This window comes from Chrysemys picta, chromosome 14 (assembly GCF_011386835.1).
Source record: "Chrysemys picta bellii isolate R12L10 chromosome 14, ASM1138683v2, whole genome shotgun sequence".
Lineage (NCBI taxonomy): Eukaryota > Metazoa > Chordata > Testudines > Emydidae > Chrysemys > Chrysemys picta.
This window is the reverse complement of record NC_088804.1, coordinates 3,866,729-3,892,066: the sequence shown is the minus strand read 5'-3', so window position 1 is coordinate 3,892,066 and position 25,338 is coordinate 3,866,729. Positions and strand designations below refer to the sequence as shown.

Below are 25,338 nucleotides of genomic sequence, written 5' to 3'. Positions count from 1 at the left end.
ACGGTGTGGAAGGGGATGCTGAATGCTCCGAGGTCAGACCCAGGAAGGTCGAAGCTGTGGAAGCTTCTTGCCCTGGCGACAGTCTGCTCAGAGGAGGCTCCCCCAGAGTCCTGGCTGGCTTCGTCTGGAGCAGTCCCAGAGCATCGCCCGGGGACTCGGGGACGGTAGGGTCACCGCTATTAAGACGTTATGGGAGATGCACTGGTTCCACAGCTCAGTGCTTGTACACACAGGGAATGAGACCTGGCACCTCCCTGCCAGTTCACGTAATACGTAAGGGCCAGGTTGTCCGTCACGACCTCTGTGTGCGTTTCCCTGACCAGCAGGAGGAAGGGAGCGCGCACATTTCTGACTGCTCTGAGCTTGAGCAGGTTGACACGGAGGCCTGTCTCCGCAACAGACCATTTGCCCTGTATTGTATGACCACGAACATGTGCTCCCCATCCTATGAAGGATGCGTCGGTGGTCAGGAGAAGGGATCTGGAAGACTGAGCAAACGGGATTCCCGTACACACATTTCTCAGTCTAAGGATTGCATGACCCTGGTGGGCATAGATAGAAGCTTGCCACGTTGTCTCTGTTCAGCCTGTAAATCAAACCCAACCATGCTTGAAGGCATCTCATGTGTAGTCTGGCATGAGCAATACCAGATGTGCCCACGGTCATGTGCCCCAGAAGCTGAAGGCAATGCCTGGCCGAGATTTGGGGGCTGGATAGCACTATCAACGAGGAGAGACCGAGGAGATGGTTTACCGCTTGACGTAGCCAACTCTCATGAGAAGGGTCCCTGAAGCAGGATGGGGAAGGGAGGAGAAGTAGATGGCATATCTATTCTGGATGATCTCCAGCACCCACTTGTCAGAGGTTACCCGTTCCCAGATGCTGAGGAATGGGGCAAGGCGGTCTCCAAAAGGAGGAGTGGGGTTTCCCAGCGTAAGGTGGTGAGGAATGTTCGCCTCGACCAACCCGTCAAAACTGCCACTTGGAGGTTGAGGGGTGAGATGAAGACAGCTGTGGTCCCGATTGCTTTCGCTTGGTGAACCTTGATTTCTTTCTCTGTGGCTCATAAGATCCCTGTGATGAGCACTGAGGCACGTACTGCGATGACCGGGACTTAAACAGCGGCTGAAGGCTGTATTTTCTCTTGTGGGCCGGCATGTATCCCTAGGGAACAAAGGGTCACCCAAGAATCCTTCAATGTGTGAAAGGAACATCTGTCTTTTCAGTGAACAGCTTCATTCCCTCAAAGGGAAGGGCCTCCACCGTGGGCTGGACCTTTTTAGGGAAGCAGACAACTGCAGTCATGAGGCCCTTGTCATAATCACGGCCGCGGAACTTGAACGTGCCGCCACGTGTGCCGCATCTAATGCGGTCTGGAGCTCCTAGAATTAACTGCATCCACAATGATGGAATTGGGAGGCAGGTGGGAGAATAGAAATTCCGTGCCCATCGCCAGCACATAATACTTTTTGTCTGCTCGCTTGCATGTCAGTGGGACGGACACAGGGGTCTGCCACATAACTCTGGCAGGAGCCAGGAGCGCCTCTCAGCTGGGAGGGCCACTCTGACAGAGGTGGAAGAGTGTAGAATGGCCACCAGTTTGTGGTGAGACTCAGTCACTTGGTGCAGCTGTATTTGCAGGGCTTCTGCCACTCTCTGAGCTAAGTCCTGGAATGACTTAAAATCATCCACCATGGATGGCAGAGGGGGCATCACCACCTCGTCAGGTGAGGACAACGAGAGACCAGCTTGAAGGGTGTCTTCCCTTTCTGCTTCAGCCTCAACTTCCTCCCCCAGGTGCCCAGGAGGTTCCCAACCTTTGACGTCACAGCTGAAGGAGGGTTCCTCCTTGCCTGCTGGTACACCACACGAGGGGTCTGGGAGGCTTGTTGCCTCTGGGCCTGCCAGGAGTCCCAGAACGGCCCTTGAGGAAGGGGGCTGGTGGCTGGTACTATGGCTGCCCAAACCATGGAGGTTGAGAGTTGAGCGGGCAGTACATCTGGTGTCCCTGATGAAATTGGGCCCCTATGGAGGGCAGAACGAGCGGTGGAACCCAAGTGCCCTTGCTCACTATCTGACTGTGATGTGGAGAAAGGCGGTGCATGGCATGGAGATGTCATTGAGTCCAATGCTCTGGGAGAACAGGGCAGCGGAGCCCTGGCACTGCGTCGGACACGGAGATCCGTGGCGTGGATGGCGTCGGTACCGGTGGTTGTCAGTGCCAAGAGGTTTGTACCGACGGAACTGGAGACACAGACCTAATCGTATGGTCCATCAGGGCCACATGCACCAGGCTGCGGGGCGGCGCTTACCTTGGGGAAGGGGCTCCCTGGTTCTCACCAGCATGTCCCTGCAGCTCCTAGGCCGAGGAGCCGGGACTCCGCAAGCTGCCTGTGCCCGCAAGCTCCACCCCCACAGCTCCCATTGGCTGTGGTTCCCAGCCAACGGGAGCTGTGGAGCTGGCGCTTGTACCGGGAGCCTCCCTGGCCACCCCTCCCCCTAGGAGCTGCAGGACCATGCCAGTTGGAGCCAGGTAGGAAGCCGGCCAGCCCCACCAACCCCCCACACTGGCCTGCGCGGCACCACCCGGCCTCCCTCCCCCAGCACCAGCGGGGGTCCCGGGCCGTGTGCCACCGCCCGCCCTCCCTCCCCCAGCGCCAGCCCCAGGCCACGCGCTGCTGCCCGCCCTCCCTCCCCCAGCACCACTGGGGGTCCCGGGCCACGTGTCGCTGCCCCCTCCCCCAGCACCAGTAGGGGTCCCGGGCCATGTGCCGCTGCCGCCCCCCCCAGCACCCGCAGCGAGCACCAAGTTTTAGTCAGGGGTATATAGTAAAAGTCATGGACAGGTCACAGGCAATGAATTTTTTTTTATGCCCGTGACCTGTCCACGACTTTTATTAAAAATACGTGTGACTAAAACGTAGCCTTAGCCGTGAGTTAGCACCCTCAGAACACACATGCTGCACTGCTGAAGGACACAGGGACCCTCGCGCTACGCCACCCATCCACCAGAATTAGCCTGGTGGGCCCCTGGAACTCAGGAGAGCGGGTTCAATTCCTGTCTGTGCCACAGAATCCCGGTGTGACCTTGGGCGAGTCACTTAATGGCACTGTGGCTAGCTCCGAATCTGTAAACTGGGGATCATAATGCTCCTGTTGTCTGGTTCGATTATTTCATTTCTATCACAGTATCGCAGCTGAGGTCAGGGCTCCATGGTGCATGGCACTGTACAAACAGATTGCAAGAGCCAAAGAGCTGACAGACTAGACAAGACAGAAAGGAGGGGAAAACAAAGGCACAGAGAGAGGAAGTGACGCACCAGGTCAGGGGCAGAGGTGGGGCTCAGTCCCAGTCTCTCTCCCCCTACCTACTAGGCCATGAGAGGGGGGAGGTGAGTCCTACCTCTGCCACTGACTCAATCAGTGATCCTGGAAAGAGCACCGTGCCTCAGTTTCCCCATCTTTAAAACAGGTACTGGCTGCAGACAGGTGGCACCGGTGAGCTAAGAATTTTCTCATCTCTAATTACTATGAGTCTATTAGAAGTCTGTGGTCACAGGGTCTGGGAGCTGGTTTTAGGAGCAGTACACAAGGAACTATTTTTATGGCTGAAATCCCAACTGGATATCCAGGATCCCTGATCCTTCGTGGGCCGTGTCACCCATTGACGGCTTCCAGGGACAGACTGTCACTGAGTCACTGGGCGATGCTCTGGAACTGCTCCAGACGAAGCCAGTCCGGACTCTGGGGGAGCCTCCTCTCTCTGAGAGGACTGTCGCCAGGGCAAGAAGCTCACACAGCTTCGACCTTCCTGGGTCTGACCTCGGAGCATTCAGCATCCATTCCACGCCGTGCACTTCCCGCAGCGAGTCCGCCCGGGCAGGGCTCCTGGGGAAGCCAGAGAGCCCCACACCCCAACTCCGCAGTCAGACGTGACTCTCAGCCAGTCGGTAAAACAGAAGGTTTATTAGTCGACAGGAGCACAGTGTAGAACAGAGCTTGCTATTACAGACATCGGTGACTTTCAGCCACGTCCATCTTGGGGAGTCCTGGGCCAGATGCCCTGGACTCTCCCTCTTCCAGTGCCCCAAACAGACTGCCCGCTTCCAGCAACCCGACCTCTGACCCCCCCCGCCCCCGTTGCTCCTCCTCCTGGTCTTTGTCTTGCTTCCCGCAAAGAGTCACCTGGTCGTCACCTGGTCACACCCCCTCCTGGGTCTCAGGTTACGAAGGGCACCAGTCATAGCATACGTACAGGCAGCAGGAGCAGCCTCACCTGCCCCAGAGGTCTCAGCCAAAGTCACACACCCCTATTCCCACCACCGAGGTATTGGTGCAGCACACAGGGAAACTGAGGCATGCACCGTATTCATGCAAAACAGTAAAACTCACATAGGCTCAGTAATAAGACTCACATACAACGTAAGAAGGGGAAATCCCCACTTGGTCACACAGGCCACTGGCCCCGTATGGCAGGAGAGGCAGCCTCTGCACTACAGTGCTGCTGAAACGCCCGCACCCAACCACGACGCATTGGGGAAGCTTGAGAAGCCAGGACACGGTGTTCCAAGGTCAGAGCAGGATAGTGCCAGGGGCTTATCTCCCTTTCTCCTATATGTTAAGCCTCCAACAGCTATTTCAGGGTGCAGGAAGGACTCTAGCCCACATGCTACACGCGGCCAATGAGAGCTGGAATTCCCCAGCCAACAAGGAATCTTGGAACATGTGAGCGCACACATAGCAAAACAAGACCCCTTCCATTGCGCGCGCGCGCACACACACACACACACACACACACAGGAATTCAAGCAACGGCTACAAAACACAGCCAGGAATCCGAGGAGGCCTCCTCTTCAGTTTCTGCAACCACGTGCCTCAGGCCTATGGGCCCAGGGCGTTCTGCCCCTGGTCCCAGTCCCCATTAGACTGAGCTGTTCTCTCCTCAGGCCCTGTTGCCCCTCCTTGAAAATTTAATTCCAAACCATATTTCAAAGCGCTTCCAGCAGTGGGAGGGGAAACGCCCTCCCTGCCCCCCTCATCTGCGTACTTTGGGAGGGAAACGTTTGAACAAGAGTGGGGTCAGAGCCTGACTATGCTGCACCCAGCAGGAGAGTGGTTCCAGATCCAAACTCCCCACAGACCAAGCCCAAGCCCCCAGGTGAACAACCCCAAATCCTGGGACGTTCAGCTCAGGATCTTGAATTCTGGCATTCGGGGGGTGAGGAAGACAGGAGAGTTGACACAGTGGCTCCGTAGCTCATTCATTCTGCAACACCTTTGTAAGCGACGGATCCCCTCGCCGCACTGACCCATCCCCTCTCCCCGCCCCTGCTCTGCTGCTTGGCTCTCCAGTGGCTCTCCTGAGCACAGGCGGTGCAAAGGCATCCTCTCCCCAGCATCCAAAATATCGTTTGAAACAAGCACCTCTGGCTGCTGCTGAAAATCAAGGCGAAGGAGTGGGGGCGAGCCCTATGAGCTGCACAGCCATATTTCAGCAGGAAGATTTGACATGTGACCCCCCTCCCAGCATCCCCCGTAGTGGGAAAGGAGAGTCCACAGAGAGCGCGGAGAGATTCCACTACAAAGCAGGTGTTTCTGGCCGTAGAGGAGCGTGCTCTGAAGTGGCATCCAACCCCTGGGACCCTTTCTTCGCTACCTTGCTGGGCTCCAGCGCCATCAGACGCAAGGGGGAGGGAGGCCCAGGTTGTGCACGGGGCTCATGGCATGAAAAGAGGTCGGAGTTTGGGGCCAGATCTTGGCTCCATGAACAGCTGTAACGAGCTGGGAGGACTCCGAGAGAGGGAGACCAGACAAAACGTTACCAGTGACAGCTGCAGGGATCCCGGCACCTGGCACCGAGCTGTAGGGTGGGATGTGAAGACGAGCACGTTCTACTGACGCTGCCGAGGCGGAAGAAGGGTCTGACCCAGGGATGGGCAGAGAGCCACACACTCCACTCACACTCTTTGGCGGGCTGTCGCGGTCGAGGAGGAAGCGGGCCGTGCTGTCCCAGGGCAGCGCGTCGGAGCAGCAAGTCCCGCAGCGGCGTCACATGCGCCGGCCCGCCTGTGTTCAGCTCCCTGGTTTCGGGAAGGGGGACAAGGCCAGGTCCCCAACCTGCCTTTGCCCTGGTCCCCACTGTCCCTGGGCACTGTCCACCAGGGCCATCCCGCAGGAAGCCTGCTGGGACCCGCCTCCCTCTCTGGCTCCAGCAGGTGCGGGCTCAGGGCGGTGGGAAAAGTCACTTCTTGCCTCCTTTCGCTGTCTGCCGCTCAGTGCTGGCAGAGCCTCTCACCCCTTCCCTCCTTCCGGGCAGAGATGGTGGTGCTGCCTCTTCTCTCGGCTGGCGGGCCCAACAACATGTCTAGGGGCCAGCTGCAGCCCCTTGGCTACCCGTTACCCATTCCTGGTCTCATGGTTAAATGACAAAACTAGGTGGCCAGGGGGCTGGGTTCTGCTCTTTGCTCTGTCCCAGACTAGCTGTGTGACCTGGGCAGGCTCATCCTGGCCTCGCTCTGTGCCTCAGTTTCCCCACTTGTAAAATGAGGAATGACGATATTCATCCTTGTCAAATGCTTTGAGACCTTTGGGTGACAACAGCGATGTAAGTGCCAGATGTTATTACCTTGGCATTTGGCCTGGACCCCGAGACTTCCAGGAAAAGTGTCAAGGGGACCTCTGATCACCACAAGTGGGGACAACCTTGCCCAGAAGACAGCATCTCCAACAGTCCCTAACGACCTGGGGTGGGGGCCAGCTGGTTGGCTTTGACTCCAAGGGGAGAATCATCAACCCCACTTCCTGAGGACCATCACCCAAAGCCCTAGAGCCCAGCCTGGGGTACGTACAACAGCTCTGCAGCACTGATCAGATTGCTAATAATAATAATGTATGGAGATATACTATCTCATAAGAACTAGAATGGACCCCAAAAGGTCATTGAGTCCAGCCTGCTGCCTTCACTAGCAGGACCAAGTATTGATTTTGCCCCAGATCCCTAAGTGGCCCCCTCAAGGATTGAACTCACAACCCTGGGTTTAGCAGGCCAATGCTCAAACCTCTGAGCTATCTCTCCCCTATAGCTGATGAGCACTGGGCGTTAACCAAAAGCACCCTGGGTGGAGGGAGTGGTTGGCTCCCCTTCCTGCCTTGCTCAGAGGACGTGGCTGGTTCTGGATTTCAGGTCGCAGGAGGCTGTGGTATTTTAGAGGGTTTCAGGAATGGTTCATGCTGGTCCGACAGACAACAATAGCAACAGCCCTCCTTTTAAAGGCACAGCGCAGCAGCTCTTTGGCAGCAGAGGGGAGAGCAGCCGCCAGGAATGCAGGCAACACTGCCACTGCTGCTATTGTTTGCACCTGGAGTTATTTCGGGACTCTTTGTTCAGGCCCTTTTGTTTTCCAAGTTTCCATCGGGGGATCTCTCTCTCTGGCCTGTTCTTATAGGGACAGTCAGTCCTTCAGATCCACGCCTACAGCATCCAGTCCTAGCTCACAGCTGGCTGGAGATAGCAAACAGAGCGCAAGCTTGAAGTGTACAGAAAATCCCCCGTTGCCCCTGCCTAGTCCTCCCAGACCAGCCACCCAGTAAAGCACCAGCAGCCAAATCATTTTTGTCAATTAAAAAAAAAATTAAAACTCCACCCCCTCTAATCTTCTCCCCAGACAATGGAGCTCTTTGTAATCCCAACACTGCTTTGTCAAGCTGGCAGTAAAACAGGGCAGAACCCGAAAGTAGCTGCCTCTCCTCAAGCACGCCTCCGGGCCATTTCCCACTGGGCTCGCTGTACCACGAGCCACTTCCCAAGCAGCCTGGATCCTTGAGAATGAACAAAGCACAAGCAAAGCAGGATCCTTCCAATGGATCGTTCCCTCCCTCCCCTCCCCCAGAACCTAGCCCTGCTGTTGGAGCGGCAGCATCACTGCAGCTGAGCTGGACAAAAATTGTGATTACAGTATCTCAATCCTCCTGGCTAAGCACTGGGGTTGCTGGCAGCCGGTTCCTGCAGTGGAAGAAGTCTCACCTGCCATACAGGAGGCCTGGGTTCGATTCCTGGCTAATGCAACAGTGTTTCCCCTCCCCCCGCCCCGCAGAGTATTCAGCTTCATGCTGTCAACAGCATTAACCCCCAGAGAGCAGTAAAACCACCACATGCTTCACAAGATGCACAACAGGGGCAGGCCTGTGTCTCCCTGGAGGGAAAATGGCAAGCGTCCTGGGCGACTCTCAATACAGAATAATGAATCAGTGAGAGGCCTGGAGGTGTAGGCAGTGCTCCCGAGCTCCTAACAAGCCGGATGTTTCTCCAGGCTCCCTAAGAGCAGAGAGGTAACATGCGTGGGCTAGTGGCTATGTCAGGAGAGCTGCACGGGAGGGTGCGTTCATATGGAAGGACACCACTCCGTATAGAACTGTAGCCAGCGATAGGATTGACGTACTGTATAACAATGGCATCTACAGGCCTGTGTCAGACTGGGGCCCCATCACGCTAGGTACTGTACAGGCCCGGCTCCAAAGAGCTTACCAGCTGCAGAGATGAGCCCTGCATAGGTGGGAGAGGAAAGGCAATTACTCAGCAGCAGAGCCGTCTGGGTCCCCACAACTTGCCCCACTGAAATGCAGCATTATGAGCCACTGGGTGGGGCATGAGCCTGGATTCTACCCTTGGCTCTGACTTGATTTGTGGTCTTGGCCAAGTCCCTGACTCGGTTTCCTCATCTGTGCAAGGCACTGCTGAGTTACCTGCCTCTGTAGTGCACTATAACTGAGCCATGTTGTGAGCAGGACAGTGCTCCCCAAAGTGGGGTGCCCCAGACGCAGCCTGCTGAGCAATAAGCTGGGGGGGAGGGGGGCAAGCAGCAACAATGGATCTCATGTGGCCAGGGATGTCCCCTCTTTGCCTTCACCCCAGCAGGCTGCGACACCATCCCCATGGCAACTGACAGAACAGTTAGCTCAATGCACAAGCGCTCTCTAGCAAGACAAAGCTCTGACCAGCTGGCAGTGTCCCTCCTGCTCCACACGCTACCTTCCCCGGAGCCCAGCCCTGCTCCTCAGGGAGAGTGCCGACTTCCTGCCCTTTACTCGGCAAGGTCAGCGGCTGCCCAACTCGCCTGTCTCCTTGCAGGGGAGTCGAGCCAGGCTGCCTTCCTTCCCTTACGGCTCCACTTAACCGTGATGGTTGCAAAAGGCAAGGCCTGTGCTTTCGCGTCCTGCCCCAGGGGCTCTGTTATGCCACCTCCATGCTAATGTGGGAAGGATGGACTGGCTCATGAGCAGACCCAACTCATTACCCACTGCCCGAGGATGCCTGGATCCAGAATTTGAGTTCAGCCCTTATAAAAAGAGGAGTTGACAGAGGAGTTGACAGATGTGACGTTGTGCAGCCTATACGGTTTTATAAAAACCTGATAATAAGTGTGAATATAATGTAACTGAAATATGCTTCATGCAAAAGGTCTCTTGTAAGGTATCATTACAAAGCTTATAATCTACTGAGTGTGATCATCCTATTTGTATAAATGTACCACTCATGTATCTGAAACTAGAAATATGAAGTATAACTCTGAGGGCCTATTGTAATTATGCAAAGTGTGGGCCATTAATGGTGGTTTGGAATCTTGATGACTCCCATTAACCAGGACAATTGTCTGCAGATGGCTCTGTTTTGCCTGTGAGTCTCCCTGTATGTGTGTGTGCTGGCAAGTGGGTAATGAAGTCTTGCAGTGACATGTGATCATGTCACCTGAACTGGAATCCATCTTTAACCTGGTGTCTTTCCATTCAGAAGGAGGGGGTGGAAACCCAGAGGGACAAAGGGCTCCCGTCTTATGCAAAAGATATATAAAGGGTGGAACAGAACAAAGGGGAGAGGAGCCATCATGAAGAATCCCCTAGCTACCACCTGAGCTGGAACAAGAGCTGTACCAGGGGAAAGAATTGTGCCCAGGCCTGGAAGGTGTCCAGTCTGAGGAAAAAACTTACTGAAGCATCTCTGAGAGTGAGATTATCTGTATTCAGTTTGATTAGACATAGATTTGCGCATTTTATTTTATTTTGCTTGGTGACTTACTTTGCTCTGTCTTTTACTACTTGAAACCACTTAAATCCTTTCTGTATTTAATAAACGACTAGGTAAATTCATGGAGGATTAATGGCTATTAGCCACGATGGTCAGGGATGGTGTCCCTAGCCTCTGTTTGCCAGAAGCTGGGAACGGGCGACAGGGAATGGATCACTTGATGATTGTCTGTTCTGTTCATTCCCTCCGGGGCACCTGGCATTGGCCACTGTCGGAAGACAGGACGCTGGGCTGGATGGGCCTTCGGTCTGACCCAGTCTGGCCGTTCTTATGACCTGGGTCTAAGCCAGTCTGGCAACACCAGTGCTCCTCAGTTCAAGCCTGGCAGTTTCCTCAGAGGGACCAACATCTCCAGGGCTGGGACTGTGAATTTCAATATATTATGTCTAAAGCAGATTAACCTTTAGAGCTCCTAGTTTCCATTGAGATGCAGCCTTCTGACAGCTATGGAGAACGGTGCGAGGAACCCTCCCCTCCCCCCCCCCCGCACTGCAGGGAGAACGGTGCGAGGAAACCACCCCCCCCACCCCCACCCCGGGAGAACGGTGCGAGGAACCCTCCCCCCCCCCACCACTGCAGGGAGAACGGTGCGAGGAAACCACCACCCCCACCCCCACCCCGGGAGAACGGCGCGAGGAAACCATCCACAAGGAATCCGCCCCTACTGGGACATGAAGGTGCCCAAAGCACCAGCTCCCCAGTGAGCTCAAAGCGAGTCTGTGTCACTCAGACCCCCGGCCAGTAGAGAGCGAGGCCGATACAGTGGGTGTAGTAGAGGATCATGGGTAATTTGGACACTTTATCTGAGGTTTGAAAACATGAGGCTGAGTTCCCATGAAAGCAGGCCTTGTGCCATTGCTGAGAGCCATCACGGCGTATCAGCAGGTCACCCCATCGGGACGCAAGGCATTCTGGGAGTCACCTGTGGCTCGACTAGAGACGTCATCCAGAGCCCAGCAGAGAGCGAGAGTTGAACGCCCTGCCACCCAAGGGTTGGACTGTGGTGGGGTGCAGGGGGCCCTGTGGGCTATGGGAGGAGAACCTGGAGGGAGCAGGACCTGGCTGAGTGAAGAGCAGAAGAAAATGGGATATGGAGAGGAGAGATGGTGGGAGAAGAGAGACCATCGGGGCAAAGGTCTTGTCTCACGAGAGACCCGCCGAGGCTCTTCCGACACTATTGAGGATAATCCCCAGGCCCAGAAGCAAGCACACCCACCCCCAACAGACCACAACATGCCACGCAGACTCACTGGTAGAGGGTGCCGCCATGCTGCCGCTTCTGTCCAGGCCTGGCTCGGCTCGGCTTGGGTTCTCTGGCCATGTCCAAGTCTAGGGGAAGAGACAGAGGGGGAGTGAGACAGGGCTAGGAGTGGGGACAGAAAGGAAGGGGGATACGAGAAGAAACAGACGTCTATTGCCTTAACGTGGGGGTTCCAAAAACACCTCAGGGAACTGGCAGCCAACACCCATTGGCTCTCAGGGACCACCTAGGCGCCTAACTTCCACTGATTTCAGTTGGGCTCAGATGCCTAAATGCCTTGGCAGAACTGGGCCCTCACTCCCTTAGGCACTTTTGGAATCTTCTTATTGTTTTCAAGCCCCCCCCCCCCCTCTGAACTGAACCACAAGCAGCGAGAACCAGGGGAGCGATTTTGGTGACTGACTGAATGACCTCCAGGGCGGCACTAGCACGTCACACTTCCAAGCACTTCACAGGGACTCCCTCATCCCCCCACCCCCAAGCAGGCCAGTCACTATCACGATCCCTATTTTACTGACGGGATCCGAGGCACAGGGATATTAGAGGCCACATTTTGAAAAACAGCCTCTGATTGGCGGGGGAGAGTTTTTGATGCCTGACTTGAAATCAGGTGGGGCCAACTGTCAGAGGAGCTGAGCACTCACAGTACCCGTGACTTCAACTGGAGCTCAGGGTGCCTGAACCGTCGGAACACCAGGCTCATATTAAGCACCCAGAATCAGAGGCCACTTCTGAACACATTAGCCTAAAAGCAAACTAGCATCAGAGCCATGAGTTGAATACAGGAGTCCCAACTCCTAGTCACTGGTTCCAACCACTGAGCAACGCTCCACACACAATACTGCCACATGCTGAAGATACAAAGGCACCGTAACCACCACTAACCCACACCGCCTAAGCACCCTCCTTTCCAGATCCTCCAATGACTGCCACAACCTCCCGTGATGCCTGATGCTCACATTCTGCGTGAGCAGGGCTTTAACCCAGTTACAGAACATGGCTGATGGCCTGTCTGTACATGGTCCCTCTTGGTCAGGCCTGGGGTACAGGTTCCTGGACAGAGCCCCATTATTAGAGGTAGTCCCTATATTATGGTAGTAACTAGGAACCCCAGTCCAGGAACTGGACCCCATTGTGCTAGATGCTGGACAGATGACACAAGCAGTAAGGTCGGGATGTGAAGAGAAAACCAACAGCCAAGCGCAATGACAGGGGGGCTGGAGGAGGCAGAATGAGATTATCCACACTAGAGTTTGGCCAGTGTAACACCACTCACATCCCAATGGCACGGGATCTTTGATGACCACAAGTGATCAGGATCTCATCAAAAAGCCGGTCACAGCACCCCCTGTCTAGGGTGACTGTATTTCCCAAAGGGAAAATGGGACACAACGTGGGGCTAGCGCAAGCCTTTCCTGAGCCATTCACCTGAGCCCCCATGCGGGACTGGCATCACTGTTTGCGCAAGGCTGGGGCTGGCATCACTACTCGCCCACGCCCTGCCTTCCCCCTGCCCACGACCTGCATGCCCTCACCTGAGCCCTGCCTCCCCGCCCTGCACGGGGCTGGCATCACTGCTTGCCCCAGCACGTTCCTCCACACCCCACTTTTTTTTAGAAGGTGAGCATTTGTTCTGTTTGCTCTTGCCAACCGATCAAGCTGACAAGAGCAAACGGGACAAATGCCCACTTTTGCCAAAAAAGTCAGGACCATCGGGACAGGGCTTAAAAAAGGGACTGTCCTGGCCAGAACGGGACGTACGGTTACCCTACCTGTCACCAAGATGCCACCTGAGTCCTACCCACAGGGAGCCAGCACTTCTTCCAGCAGAGGGCTGGGCTCTCTTTGAAGGTCTCTTGAACAAAGAGGCAGCCCAGCCTCCCCGTTTACCATTTCTGGATGAAGTGGAGAGGATCAGCACAGATGGATATGCAGCACTTTGTACAAATGACAGGTTTCAGAGTAGCAGCCGTGTTAGTCTGTATCCGCAAAAAGAACAGGAGTACTTGTGGCACCTTAGAGACTAACAAATTTATTAGAGCATAAGCTTTCGTGGGCTACAGCCCACTTCTTCGGATGCATATAGCTATATGCATGAAAGCTTATGCTCTAATAAATTTGTTAGTCTCTAAGGTGCCACAAGTACTCCTGTTCTTTGTACAAATGTTGTTTCAAAGACGGCCCTCCAGCCCTCCAGGGGTGAAGTTCACAGGAGGTGAGGCTGGGAGGGGTCTCTGTCCCAGGGGTTTAACAGCCTTAGGGCACAAGGTAATTATTTGCATTGTCACCACAGTTGATGGCTGTCACAGGCTGACTGGCCCCTTTAAGAAGGGGGGGGGGAGGGGAGGGAAGAGAAGTCCAGTGCACCTGTGACCGATCCCTTCCTGCCCAACTGGGCTTAAGGGAAGGAACCTGGGTCTTACAAAGACAGCGACAGCAGCAGGGGAAGGCTGGTTACCCACTGATCTCTCTCACCCAAGGGAGGTGAGGGAGCTGCTGGGGAAGTAAGGGCAGAAGCTGCAGAGGGCAGGAGGTCCTACCTGCGGTGGCCAGGAGAGCAGCAGAGGGGCTTTGCCTGCTGACCTCTCTAGGCCAAAGAGAGGGAGAGTTGAAGAAAGCTGAGTTTTGGCCAGGGGTGGCTGCTTGGTGCAGAGCAGTTTGGGACAAAAGAAGCGCTCCAAGCCTGGCTGAAGAGGTCAGAGCAGAAGCTTTGCGTTGTGCTGATGGACTCTATTCTGGGACTTTGAGGAACGTTTGTTATTAAGCCATCTCCAGGCCAGGGTGCTGCTAGCCACACAAAAGCCCTGCTAGGACGGTAAAGTATTTACCCTCTGAGGAGCTGCCTGGCCCTTCCCCTCTGCTTCAGAGCAGGGGGTGCAGCTATGGCAATCTGTGACTGGTCTGCAGGCTGGCTGAGCCAGTGCCCCTGCCGGTGTGGTCCCTGTAACCTCCCAGGGGAGAGGCACCAGCACCTACACCATGGTCAGCACCTACACCATGGTCACTGACACAGCTAGGGGGAGCGAGCGAGCGTTAGCAGGTTGCTAAACTTTAACACACGGGGCTTGCAGCTGCTGTGTTTCTGGAGTCTCCAGACGGTTTATAAAAAGCCCGGTGGGTGAACAGTGAAAGACACGGCAATCTGAACATCAGAAATGTTGCCCCTGGGGAATCAATTACTCGTGTCTCAGTCTCCGTGTACCCCAGGGCCCTATGTTCCCATTGGCACAAATGCACTTTCTTTGCACTTACTCCGAGAGCTTCATTTCAGTCCTTTCTTCTTACCCCAGGAGGTACCCTGGCCACTGCCAGACATGGCCCAGGCTGGTGGCCTGCTTTAGAAAGGGCCTTCAACAGACTGGGGCACCCCCGTGTGAGGCAGCCTCTCTGCAGATGTGGATTCCCAGCTTCCAAGGGCAGAAGTTACATAGTCCCAGAACCACAGGTAAGGTTCCTCTATTGCTGCAGGCAAACAGCCACGTGAGGGTCTGCGCTTGGCCTTGTAGCCCACTGACATCCAGTCCTGGTTCTTCTCATGGCAGGAGCTGCATCCAAAGTCCATTCCAGATGGGCACAGGAATCCTGCCCATGCTCTTCTCTTTGCTCCCGGTGAATGAACAGATGGGAGGAGCCCGCCCCTATCTGCTCCACTAGAAGCAGCTGCTGGGCCCACTGCCAGGGCAGCAAATAACTTCTTGCGACCGATGCCATCCTTGCTTGGTGGCTTCACTGGGTGAGCATGAAACTCTTAATCTCAGGGTCATGGATTCAAGCCTCGTATTTAGTAGCAGCAGCACGGATCAGTAGATAAGGCATTAGCGGGAGACTTAGGAGGCCTCTACCACGGACCTACCTTGTGACCTTCAGCAAGCTGCTGCCCCTCCGCCGTCTACTTAGCCTGTGAGCTCTTTGGGGCAGGGACAGTCTCTTTGTTAGTATATGTACCGAGGCCAGCACAATGGGGACCAGCTCTCGGCTGGAGAGTCGATGCTGCAGTCCCAATAATAATATGGCCCCAATCACAGAGGGCTTGAGCCCAGGTTCAGTGAAGTTGCGCTGGATCAGGACAGAGAATGTTTTGACCTGGCTTAAGAACTGCACGGGTCAGCCCAGGTAGAGAACACGGTGCATTAACCCTGTCTGCATCCAGTGTCACTAGCGGAGCAAACCACCCCTGCCTGGTGTGCCTACAGCTAAGTGTGAACTGTGCTGAATGGGTCCAGAACGCTGTCTGGAAACAAAATTTGCAGAAGAATACAAGGCCAAGCCAGTCTGGCAAGATGTCACTCAGCTGGACGTCACAAACAGCTGATACCTGCTGCCTTTCAGTGCAGGACACTAATGTTCTCCCAGCCCAGTAGAAGGAAAGCCCCTTTAGTGATGGTCCTGCCAAAGGGGGAACTAGGGTCCAGTGCAGCTTGGAGAGGATGCAACAACCTTTCAAGCAAGACCATTATCCACCGATCCCAACACCAGAGTTAAAGCTGCCATGGACCATCGCTGTTCCCTACCCCATGTGCCAGCCCCAATCAGTGCTGGGGAGTCTCAGAGCTCAATGTCAGGGGTGCAGAAGCTCAGAGCTGACAGGAAATAGTATGGGGGATGGAGGTGAAAGATCCTCTGCCTTCCCACGGTGGAGAGAATGAGTGAAGGAGCCTCCCCAGGGGTATGCTTTGTGCATACAGACCTGCGGGAGTTACATGCAGTAGGAGCAAAAGCCCAGACTAAGAGCTCACCATTCCCATCGGCGCAGCTCCTGCTTTCCGTCCACGTTTGCACATCCCAGCACACGGACTGGAAATCTATCTTGGTACCGACTGCACTCATCACCCGAGTATCTTTGCTGCTGCATCCAAAGAGTAGTGCCGGTACGCCATGCAACCGCAGATCATCCTGGCGCCACCATTACTCTGCCCCACACAGAGATCCAGAGCAGGATTCAGGAATGGCTGAGATGGGCCCATACAACACCCAGTACGTGCTGGGACAGGACACAGAGCTGTGGAATTCCAGGCAGCATCCCAGCCAAGCAGATGCACTTCCTGTTGCTGCCAGTTCTTTATCTTGACAGCGAGTCTTTAGTAACCATTAGGACTCCACTAGTATGTTGGTTGCCAGTGCCTTGGAAGGGTCTGGACTGCTCCGACAGCCCCTCCTCTCTCCACGGCGCTCCATTTGCACCTGTTACACGTCTGCACATCATCACCTGTGCAATGAACACAGTCTCCTCTTGTTAGCAGTAATCCCCGGGGCCCCCATCTTCTGGAACACTTCTCACGGAGCCCAAGTACCAGCTGAATTAGTATTCATGAAATGCTGATAGGTGTTCCCAGGCAAACAACAGATGCCTCAGCTGCGACAGACTCTGCAGAGATGGCCTGGCACGGCTAAGAAGGAATGGGGTGCAGGAGGGAAACCATCCCAAGATATCCCCACTCATGTGCCTGCGTACTTGGGAGACCTTTCACATTGCCACTGCTTTGCAGTGATGCTGCTCCCAGACTCTCACTCCAGCAAGGCCATGCTGGCAGGCAGTGTGGTCTAATGGGTAGAGCACTGGATTGGGATTCCAGAGAATTAGGTTCTATTCCCAGATCTTTGTCACCTTTGGCAAGCCATGGCCCCTCTACCTTGTCTATTTAGACTGTATGCTTTTTGGGGCAAGGACTGCGTCCCACTATGTGTCTTGACAGCAATAGCGCCTCTGGGCCTCTAGGCAACACGGTAACATACATAACAGCAGCAAGGCAATAAAGTGTTGGGGTGGGGACTGGGTGTCTGAGATGGCCTTTATGCCTCAGAATAATAAGAAACACGGATGGCCCCAAGATACGAGATTCATAGCCAAAGTTCTGGGTGCTAGACTCAGCACAGGAGGAAGGGCCAGATGTGGAAACAGGGATCTGGATCCAAGGTTTGGAGTGTTTGGTTCAGGCCCGTTTCCTGGGTCATCCAGCCCCTTTCCCTGCCAGTGCAGGATCGTCCCCTAGAGTATATTCTCCAGGGCTTTGTCCCATCTAGCTTGAATTGTGCCCAAGCAATAGGTTCCTTCCAGCACTAGGAAACCTGCACTACACATTATCACTCCATCCCACTGCTCCTATCTGCACCGCCTTGTACCAGCCAATAATTCTTCCTCCTTCTTGGTGTTTACAAGCTCCACAGTTGCAGGCTGTTGTCATGTCCCCACCTTAGCCGTGCTATCTATTCAGCTCCTCTACGACCAGTCTGTCTCATCATTCTGCTGCTCTTCTCTGAATCCCTTCCAGTTTCACTCTCTCTTCTGGGAACGAGGTGTCCAGAACCGAACACACTATTGCAGGTGCCTCACGCAGATCGGGACTATTCATGCCTTGTCTGCGATGTGAGGTCTCTGTCCAAAAGAGCATTGTTGCCACATCACACTGCACATCCATGTTTAATTTGCCCTTTACTGTCATCTGTCAGTCTCTTTCAGCATCACTGCCCTCCAGGTTTCACTCTTCCCTTGAAAATCTGTAATTCGGATGATATTGTCCCCAAATCACTGTGCATTTTATTCCAAGAGGAATCGCATTTTATTTTCTGCTCATATTTCCAGTTTCTCTCAATTCACCGGTATTATTTCTATCCTCTCTGCTGTAGGCAACTATCCCAATTTAGTGTCATCTGCAAATTTAAGGCCAGATTCAACCACTCTTCTGTTGAATAGCATCTTACTCTATCCCATTGACTGGCAGACTCTGGCATGTTTCACTAATATGACGTTTACCTTCTTCCAACCCCTATCCACCTGGATCCCCACCTCTCCACCTGCAATTTCAACTGCTCCTTTTCAATGCCCTTTGTTTAGGGTTTCATAATAATTTTTTAGTCCATGTAATATCCATATCAAAGCCAATCTGAATCAATTTTAAGAGTTTTGTGAGTCACTGTGGCAAATACTTTACTAATCTCTAAATATATCCAATTTTGTCGAAAAGCATGAGCAAGATTTTTTTGGCTAGAACCCGTCTTTTTAAACCTGTTCTCGTTATTGCTCATAGTGCCTTTATCCTCCAAAGCGTTAGTGCTTTCTTTTTGCTTTTAATATTTGTTCTATTATTTTACTAGGGTTAGAAATTAGACTTCCAAGGCAGGAATTGCCAGGATCAGCCCTGCTTCCTTTTTTGAAGATTAGTACAACTTTTACTGTATCCTGTCAACCAGATAATGCTCTAGTTGTCCAGGACTTCCAAACACTATTGTTGCCTACTTGAACTGCAGCATAGCTTGGTGGAGACCAAACCGCTGATGCTACTCACTGGTCTCTGAGTTGTGGGTCTAGTTCCCAGTGGGGAAGTGTCCATATCACGCATAAAAACAAAATCTCACCAACATAACAGGCGACTAGCGAAGAAGCCAAGGACTGTCTGGTGTGACTTCTGCTGGCATTGAGGTGGACAATGGGAGTGATTTTGGATTTCACAGTAACAATTCCATGCAGGCACATCAGCAACACTAAGGCCCCGTCTACACTACAGACTTTTGTCAACAAAAGTCAGATTTCATCAACAAAACTGCACACACTACAATGCTCTTTCCGCGAACAAAACTCCTTTGCTTTGCCGGCAAAATAAAACCACCTCGGCAAGAGGCATGGAGCTGAGGAGCCATGGGACAGGTGATACTCAGGTACTCAGGTGATGGAGGTAGGGCCATGGGGCGGGTGGCAGTCAGGTACTGAGGTAATTGGGGGGCACTGAGGGGTCATGGGGCAGTTAGCAGTCAGGTACTGAGGTGATGGGGGTGTGGCCATGGGGTGGGTGGAATCAGGTACTGAGGTGATGGGGGTGGAGCTATCAGGGGGATAGTAGTGAAGTACTGAGGTGATGGGGTGGGGCCATGAGGCGGGTGGCACTCAGTTACTGAGGTGATGGGGGGCACTGAGGGGCCATGGGGCAGGTGGCACTCAGGTACTGAGGATCATGAGGCAGGTGGCAGTCAGGTACTGAAGTATTGGGGGGTCACTGAGGGTCATGGGGTGGGTGGCAGTCAGATACTGAGGTGATGGGGGCAGTGAAGGGCCATGGGGTGGGTGGCAGTCAGGTACTGAGATAATTGGAGGGCACGGAGGGTCATGGGGTGGGTGGCAGTCAGATACTGAGGTGATGGGGGCACTGAAGGGCCATGGGGCGGGTGACAGTCAGGTACTGAGGTAATAGGGGGGCACGGAGGGTCATGGGGTGGGTGTCAGTATACTGAGGTAATTGGGGGGCACTGAGGTGCCATGGGGCAGGTGGCAGTCAGGTACTGAGGTGATGGGGCTATTGGGGGGGGGGGGGTAGTAGTGAAGTACTGAGGTGATAGGGTGGGGCCATGGGGCAGGTGGCAGTCAGGTACTGAGGTGATGGGGCTATCGGGGGGGGGGGTAGTAGTGAAGTACTGAGGTGATAGGGTGGGGCCATGGGGTGGGTGACAGTCAGGTACTGAGACGATCAGGATACTGAGGAGCCATGCAGACCAGCAGAAGTGGGAGGCAGATTTACAGAGGCAAAGGGTGGATGGTCATATGGATCTAATGGGTGACTTGGGGTGCAAGTGGAAGAGACTGAAGGGAAGTGGCAGGTCGTTGAATTCCTGGATTTGTACGAGGGTTTGTAGAAGCCAATATGATAAATACTGAAGACAAGAAACCCTCAAGGAGCTCCAAGCTGAGAGCTCCCTCTGTAGAGACCCCTAGGAGGTCTCCCAGGAAACCATGTTTTCATCCTCTTGGAGCCTTCAGTGATTTCTCTGCTTACCTTCCATCTCTGGCTGACCACATGTGGAGCGAAACCTCCACCCTGCAGCTTCCCCACAGGCCCCCATGTGCAATCACAGCTAACTGAATCCCTGACCACACTGGGGCTTTCAAACTGCATTGCTCCCAGATGATGGAAACAGGCTTTCACCCTGCTGGGCAGGGAGTCCCCTACAAGGCCAGACCCTAGCTGAGGTGCTAGCAACATCCACCCAGTGCAAGGCCAGTGGATGGGCATAGCTACCCACTCCCAGAGCTTGGACAGAGTTGGGAGCGAGACCTGGCTCCAGGGAGTGACTAGAGCCTAAGAAGTCTCTATTCCTGACCCATCTGAGCATTGCTGCCTCCCAAGAAGGGACAGAGACTAAGATCCTCTCCCCGCCACCTGGCCCTGGTGATGCTGCAGTCCAGCTAGGATCATGCCACCCCACTTGCTGGAGAAGAAATGGAAGGAGGGGCGCTTTTTACTGTTGATGCCTTGCCAATTAAAATAGCTTCTCGAATCCATCTGTGAAAGGAAGAACGAACCCCAAACTAGGCCTGCCTGGCTTGGCACTCCTGAGCACAATGCACCCCAGGGCTGCCATGCTACTGATCTTTGGGCCTGTTTTGTGAGAGCACAGCCTACATTTCTGGGGTATGTGAGGGCGCAGTGTCCCAAGCAGCATGCTGGAGCCTGCTGGATCTTGAACTAAATAATTATAATAGAAGCCAGCCTTTGGAACTCTATCAAGATTATCCGTGGCTCCCTTCCTCCTGGCATTGGTCAGTTTCCATCCATCACTCCACGAGAAGGAAGCTACTGTGTGTGCGTGTGAGAGAGAGAGATCTGCTATGGTGGGGCCCATTTCCAGTCCCTCGTTCATATCTTTATGTAGAATTCCTCTGGGCCGTGTCCTCTGATTCCTTGGGGGGGGGGGGAGGAGGGGGGCGGGAGCGCTTTCCGAGATTCTCTGCTTGGTGTCCCACTATGGTTCCCTGATTTTCAAACTTTGACCTCACTCCCATTCCTGTTTTCTCCTTTGTTGTCCCCTGTAATCAACTGGAGCCTGGACTTTGTGATTTCTCCCCTTTAGTTGATGGGGAGGGGTTTTACTTACGGGTTGACCTAGACCAGCCTGCACCAGTACTTCAAATAATATCAAGTGAAAAGGTTTTGCACCAAACCACCATATGGAAAGAACACAGAGTGCAGACACAGAAACTGTCCCCATCATTTTGCAAGCCCAGGTTGCAAGAGGGGAAAGGATGGGGTCTTTAGCCCAGTTGAACCTGTGTAGCTTACAACAATTTCTCCCCACTGTGGTTGGGAAGCCACAAGTCATGCAGCTGCACTACTTTAGCCAGTCCTCCTAACTCCATCCCACAATGAGGCAGTGCCTTACATTTAGGATTTATCCCAAAACTCCAGCTTCCAGCTGGCCACTACGGAGGAGGTGCTCCGGAGCCCCATAATGTGCTGGCACAACCCTGGCTGTAGGGTGTACTGTGTGATGACACTACAGAATGGTTCTGTCAAATGTAGTCTTGATGAGCTTTTGTAAGAACCAGCAAGACAACAAACCATGTTCTCTATCTAAAGTACTTATGTGACTATTATTATTCCCCTCTATTCGGCACTGATGAGGCCACATCTGGAGTATTGCGTCCAGTTTTGGGGCCCCCACTACAGAAAAGATATGGACAAATTGGAGAGAGTCCAGTGGAGGGCAATGAAAATGATCAGGGGGCTGGGGCACATGACTTATAAGGAGAGGCTGAGGGAACTGGGATTGTTTAGTCTCCAGAAGAGAAGAATGAGGGGGGGATTTGATAGCTGCTTTCAACTACCTGAAAGGGGGTTCCAAAGAGGATGGAGCTAGGCTGTTCTCAGTGGTGGCAGATGACAGAACAAGGAGCAATGGTCTCAAGTTGCAGTGGGGGAGGTCTAGGTTGGATATTAGGAAAAACGATTTCACTAGGAGGGTGGTGAAGCACTGGAATGGGTTCCCTAGGGAGGTGGTGGAATCTCCATCCTTAGAGGTTAAGGCCTGGCTTGACAAAGCCCTGGCTGGGATGATTTAGTTGGTGTTGGTCCTGCTTTGAGCAGGGGGTGGGACTAGATGACCTCCTGAGGTCCCTTCCAACCCTGATATTCTATGATTCTATGACCCCCATCACTGTAGTACGAGTGCCTCTGCAATAGTGTCACTAACATTGCTTTATGCTAGTTCAGATAGGGCTTCAGTCTAAGCTACTGTCAAACAGCCTGCAAACTCCAAGAGACCATCAATCAACAGAATGTAGGAATTCCCACACCAGATCAGAGCCTCAGAGATCCATCCTTGGACAGTGGCCAGCATCACGTTTCAGAAGGATGTGCAAGAAACCCTAGTGGACAATAATGGAATAACCTGCCCCTAGGGGAAGGGTCTTCCCAAGATCCTTTCATAGTTGGCTTGTACCCTGAAGGAGTGTTCACATTCTATCTAAAAATATCGGTGTTAATATCCTTTCTGAAGGAGCTATAGATGTCCTCATTATCAATATAAATGTCCATTCTGTCTTAGACCCTTGGCTTCATCAATATTTTGTGACAGCGAGTTCCACAGCTGAATTATGCTTTGTATAATGAATTTCCTTTTAACAGTTTTACATTTGCTGTCTTTCAATTTGACCATCCCTTTGTTCTAGTAATCGGAGAGGGTGAACAGGAGTTCCTGATCTCCCTTCTCTAGACCAGTGGTCTCCAAAGTGGGGTGTGCAAGAGGATCCTTGGGGGTGCACGGCAGGAGGAGGACTATTTTTTTTTTTGCTTTGGCAAAAATGGTAGAGCAGGGGGTGTGTGCTCAAAAATGTTTTACTGATAGGGGTGCACGATCAAAAAAGTTTGGAGACCACTGCTCTAGACCACTCATTATTTTGTATTCCTTGAGGCTTTGTATACTTCCACACAGGCCCTCCCTAAACTAAACAGACCCCATCTCTTCAATCTTGCCACATACAGAAGTCTTCCCTCACCAATTATTTTTGTCACCCATCTTTGAAACCCATCAATTATTGCTATATCCTTCTGGAGATGAAGTGGCCAGAACTGAATACAGTATTGCTGGTGAAGCCAGACCATTGATTTATAAAATGGCGTTATAATATTTTTATTATTACCCATTCAGTTCTTTAAGCACTCTAACATTTTGGTTTTTTGACTACTGCTGCCAACTTTCAGTGAGTGACATCCGGGACTTTTTCTTGAGTCGTTACAGTTAATTTAGAACACAACAAGGTGTAGGAGTAGGTCAAATTATTTCTTCCCATGTGCATTGCCTTGCATTTCTCAATATGGAATATCACTTCCCACCATGCTGCCCATTCACCTAGCTTAACTGGGTCCCTCTGAAGTTCCTCATGGTCTTCTCTAGTCTTAACTAACCTAAATGACTAACCTCATCTTAATTAATTAGCCTCTTACAGTTGGTATGGCTATTTCCACCTTTTCATGTTCTCTGTATGTGTATATATATTTCTTACTATATGTTCCATTCTATGCATCCAATGAAGTGGGCTGTAGCCCATGAAAGCTTATGCTCCAATCAATGTGTTAGTCTCTAAGGTGCCACAAGTCCTCCTGTTCTAAATGATCCTGTGTCACCTGCAAATTTTTGCTACCTCACCTCCTTTTCCAGATCATTGGTTAATATATTAAAAACTGTGGTCATAGTACAGAACCTTGTTAACCTTTTGCCATGTTGAAAATAATCCTGCTCGTTGTTTTTCTGTCACTCAGCCAGTTTTTGATCCATGTTAATTCCTTATTTTGGACTCCAGTTTCGCGAGTTTCCTGTCATGAAGGACTTTGTCAAAAGCTTTTAAAAACTCCAAATAAACCACGTCAGCTGTTCTCCTTTTTGTTGAATTCTAATAGGATGCAGAGGCAGGATATTCCTTGGCGGACGCCATGCAGATTTAGCCCCATCATCTCGTGTTAATGTAGGCGCTTTACCATTCTATTTTAATTCTGATTTCAACCAGTTACAGAAGAAAGGCTCACTGCTTTGCCATTCCCAAAATGGCCCCACCATCTTTTCCAGGCACAACACTGGCTCCCCGTCAGTCCTCCAGGGGAGAGATGGCACGTTTTACTAGCAGTTCAGCCACTGGATTCCTGCAGCTCTCCTGGGGACACCCCGCAGTGCTGGGACTTGCTGCTCCTTAATTCCCCGGTTTCTCCCAGAGCATCTCCTGTCTCGGGGTCTCAATCCCGGACGTGCCTCCTCGGCCTCCTTGGGGGATTCTGCCCTGGGACTCCGCGGATCCGGGCACCCCTGGAGGCCGAGCCCGAGGCTGCTATCGCGGCTCCCCGAGACGGCCCGGCCCCGCTGAACGGCAGCTAACGCTCCTTCTGACCCGAGACCAAAGCCGGGAGCGATCCCGCAGCTCCGGCCGGCCGCCCTGCCCCGGCCGCCCTGCCCCGGCCGCCCGACCCCCCCCCGGCTAGACGGGGAGCAACCAAGCGCCACTAGACCCGGGGCCCAGCCTCCCCTCGGGCCTTCCCCGGGCCCAGCGGCCTCCCACGGCCGCCCCGAGAGCGCGGCGGAACCCGGCCCCGGCGGGGGAAGGGAGGCACCTCCCTTCGGCTTGGGGACCGGCCGTCCCCGCGCCGTAGCCCCGCTGCGCGGCCTCGCTCGCCCGCCGGTCCCCGCCTTCCTGCGCCAGCAGCGCCCCCCCGCCCCGCGACCCAGCCGGGCCGGGCCGAGCCGTACTCACATCTCCAGCACCCGTCCTCGCTGCCGAACAGAGTCATGCCCCCCGGGCGGGGCCGGGGCCAGCCGGACGCAGGGCTCGGCCCGCTGCAGCTGGGGGCTCGGCTCGGCTCGGCTCGCGGCACCACTCGCGCGCGCCCCGCTCGCCAGCAGCTCCTGCCCCAGCGCCAACGGACGTCGGAAGGGCTGGTCGGCGGAACGTACCATCTCCTCGAGTGGGGAGGGGGGGAGGGCTACGCGCGACGCAAACCATCTCCGAGGCGGGGGGGGGGTGTATTTCTGTACCATGAGCTCAGCGCAGTGGCCGGGGTTGGGGGTTCGGGGCCGCGGCCCGGCTCCAGGCGGGCCCGATCCTGTCCCCACTGGAGCTAGTGGCAAAACTCCCACGCCGGGCAACGGGCCTGTAGCAGGCGGGGGCAGCGCTTCCCGGCCGGGGCGGGTTATGCGCACCCAGAGAGGCTGCCTGGCTGGCCCTGCAACCCCGCGGGCCCTCCAA

The 25,338-nt window shown here is 53.8% G+C and overlaps 1 protein-coding gene across 1 annotated transcript in view; it reads right to left on the bottom strand.

The window, feature by feature from the left end:
- Nucleotides 1-25,028, bottom strand: part of LOC101930973 (heterogeneous nuclear ribonucleoprotein C-like) — a 41,681-nt gene extending 16,653 nt beyond the window's left edge. The window contains exons 1-2 of the mRNA XM_005309801.4: nucleotides 24,847-25,028; nucleotides 11,332-11,410 (exon numbers count right to left, since the gene is read on the bottom strand). Of these exons, the coding sequence (XP_005309858.3) occupies nucleotides 11,332-11,410; nucleotides 24,847-24,883 (116 nt within the window). The 5' untranslated portion in view covers nucleotides 24,884-25,028. The remainder of the gene's footprint in view (nucleotides 1-11,331; nucleotides 11,411-24,846) is intronic.
- Nucleotides 25,029-25,338: the final 310 nt, after the last annotated feature.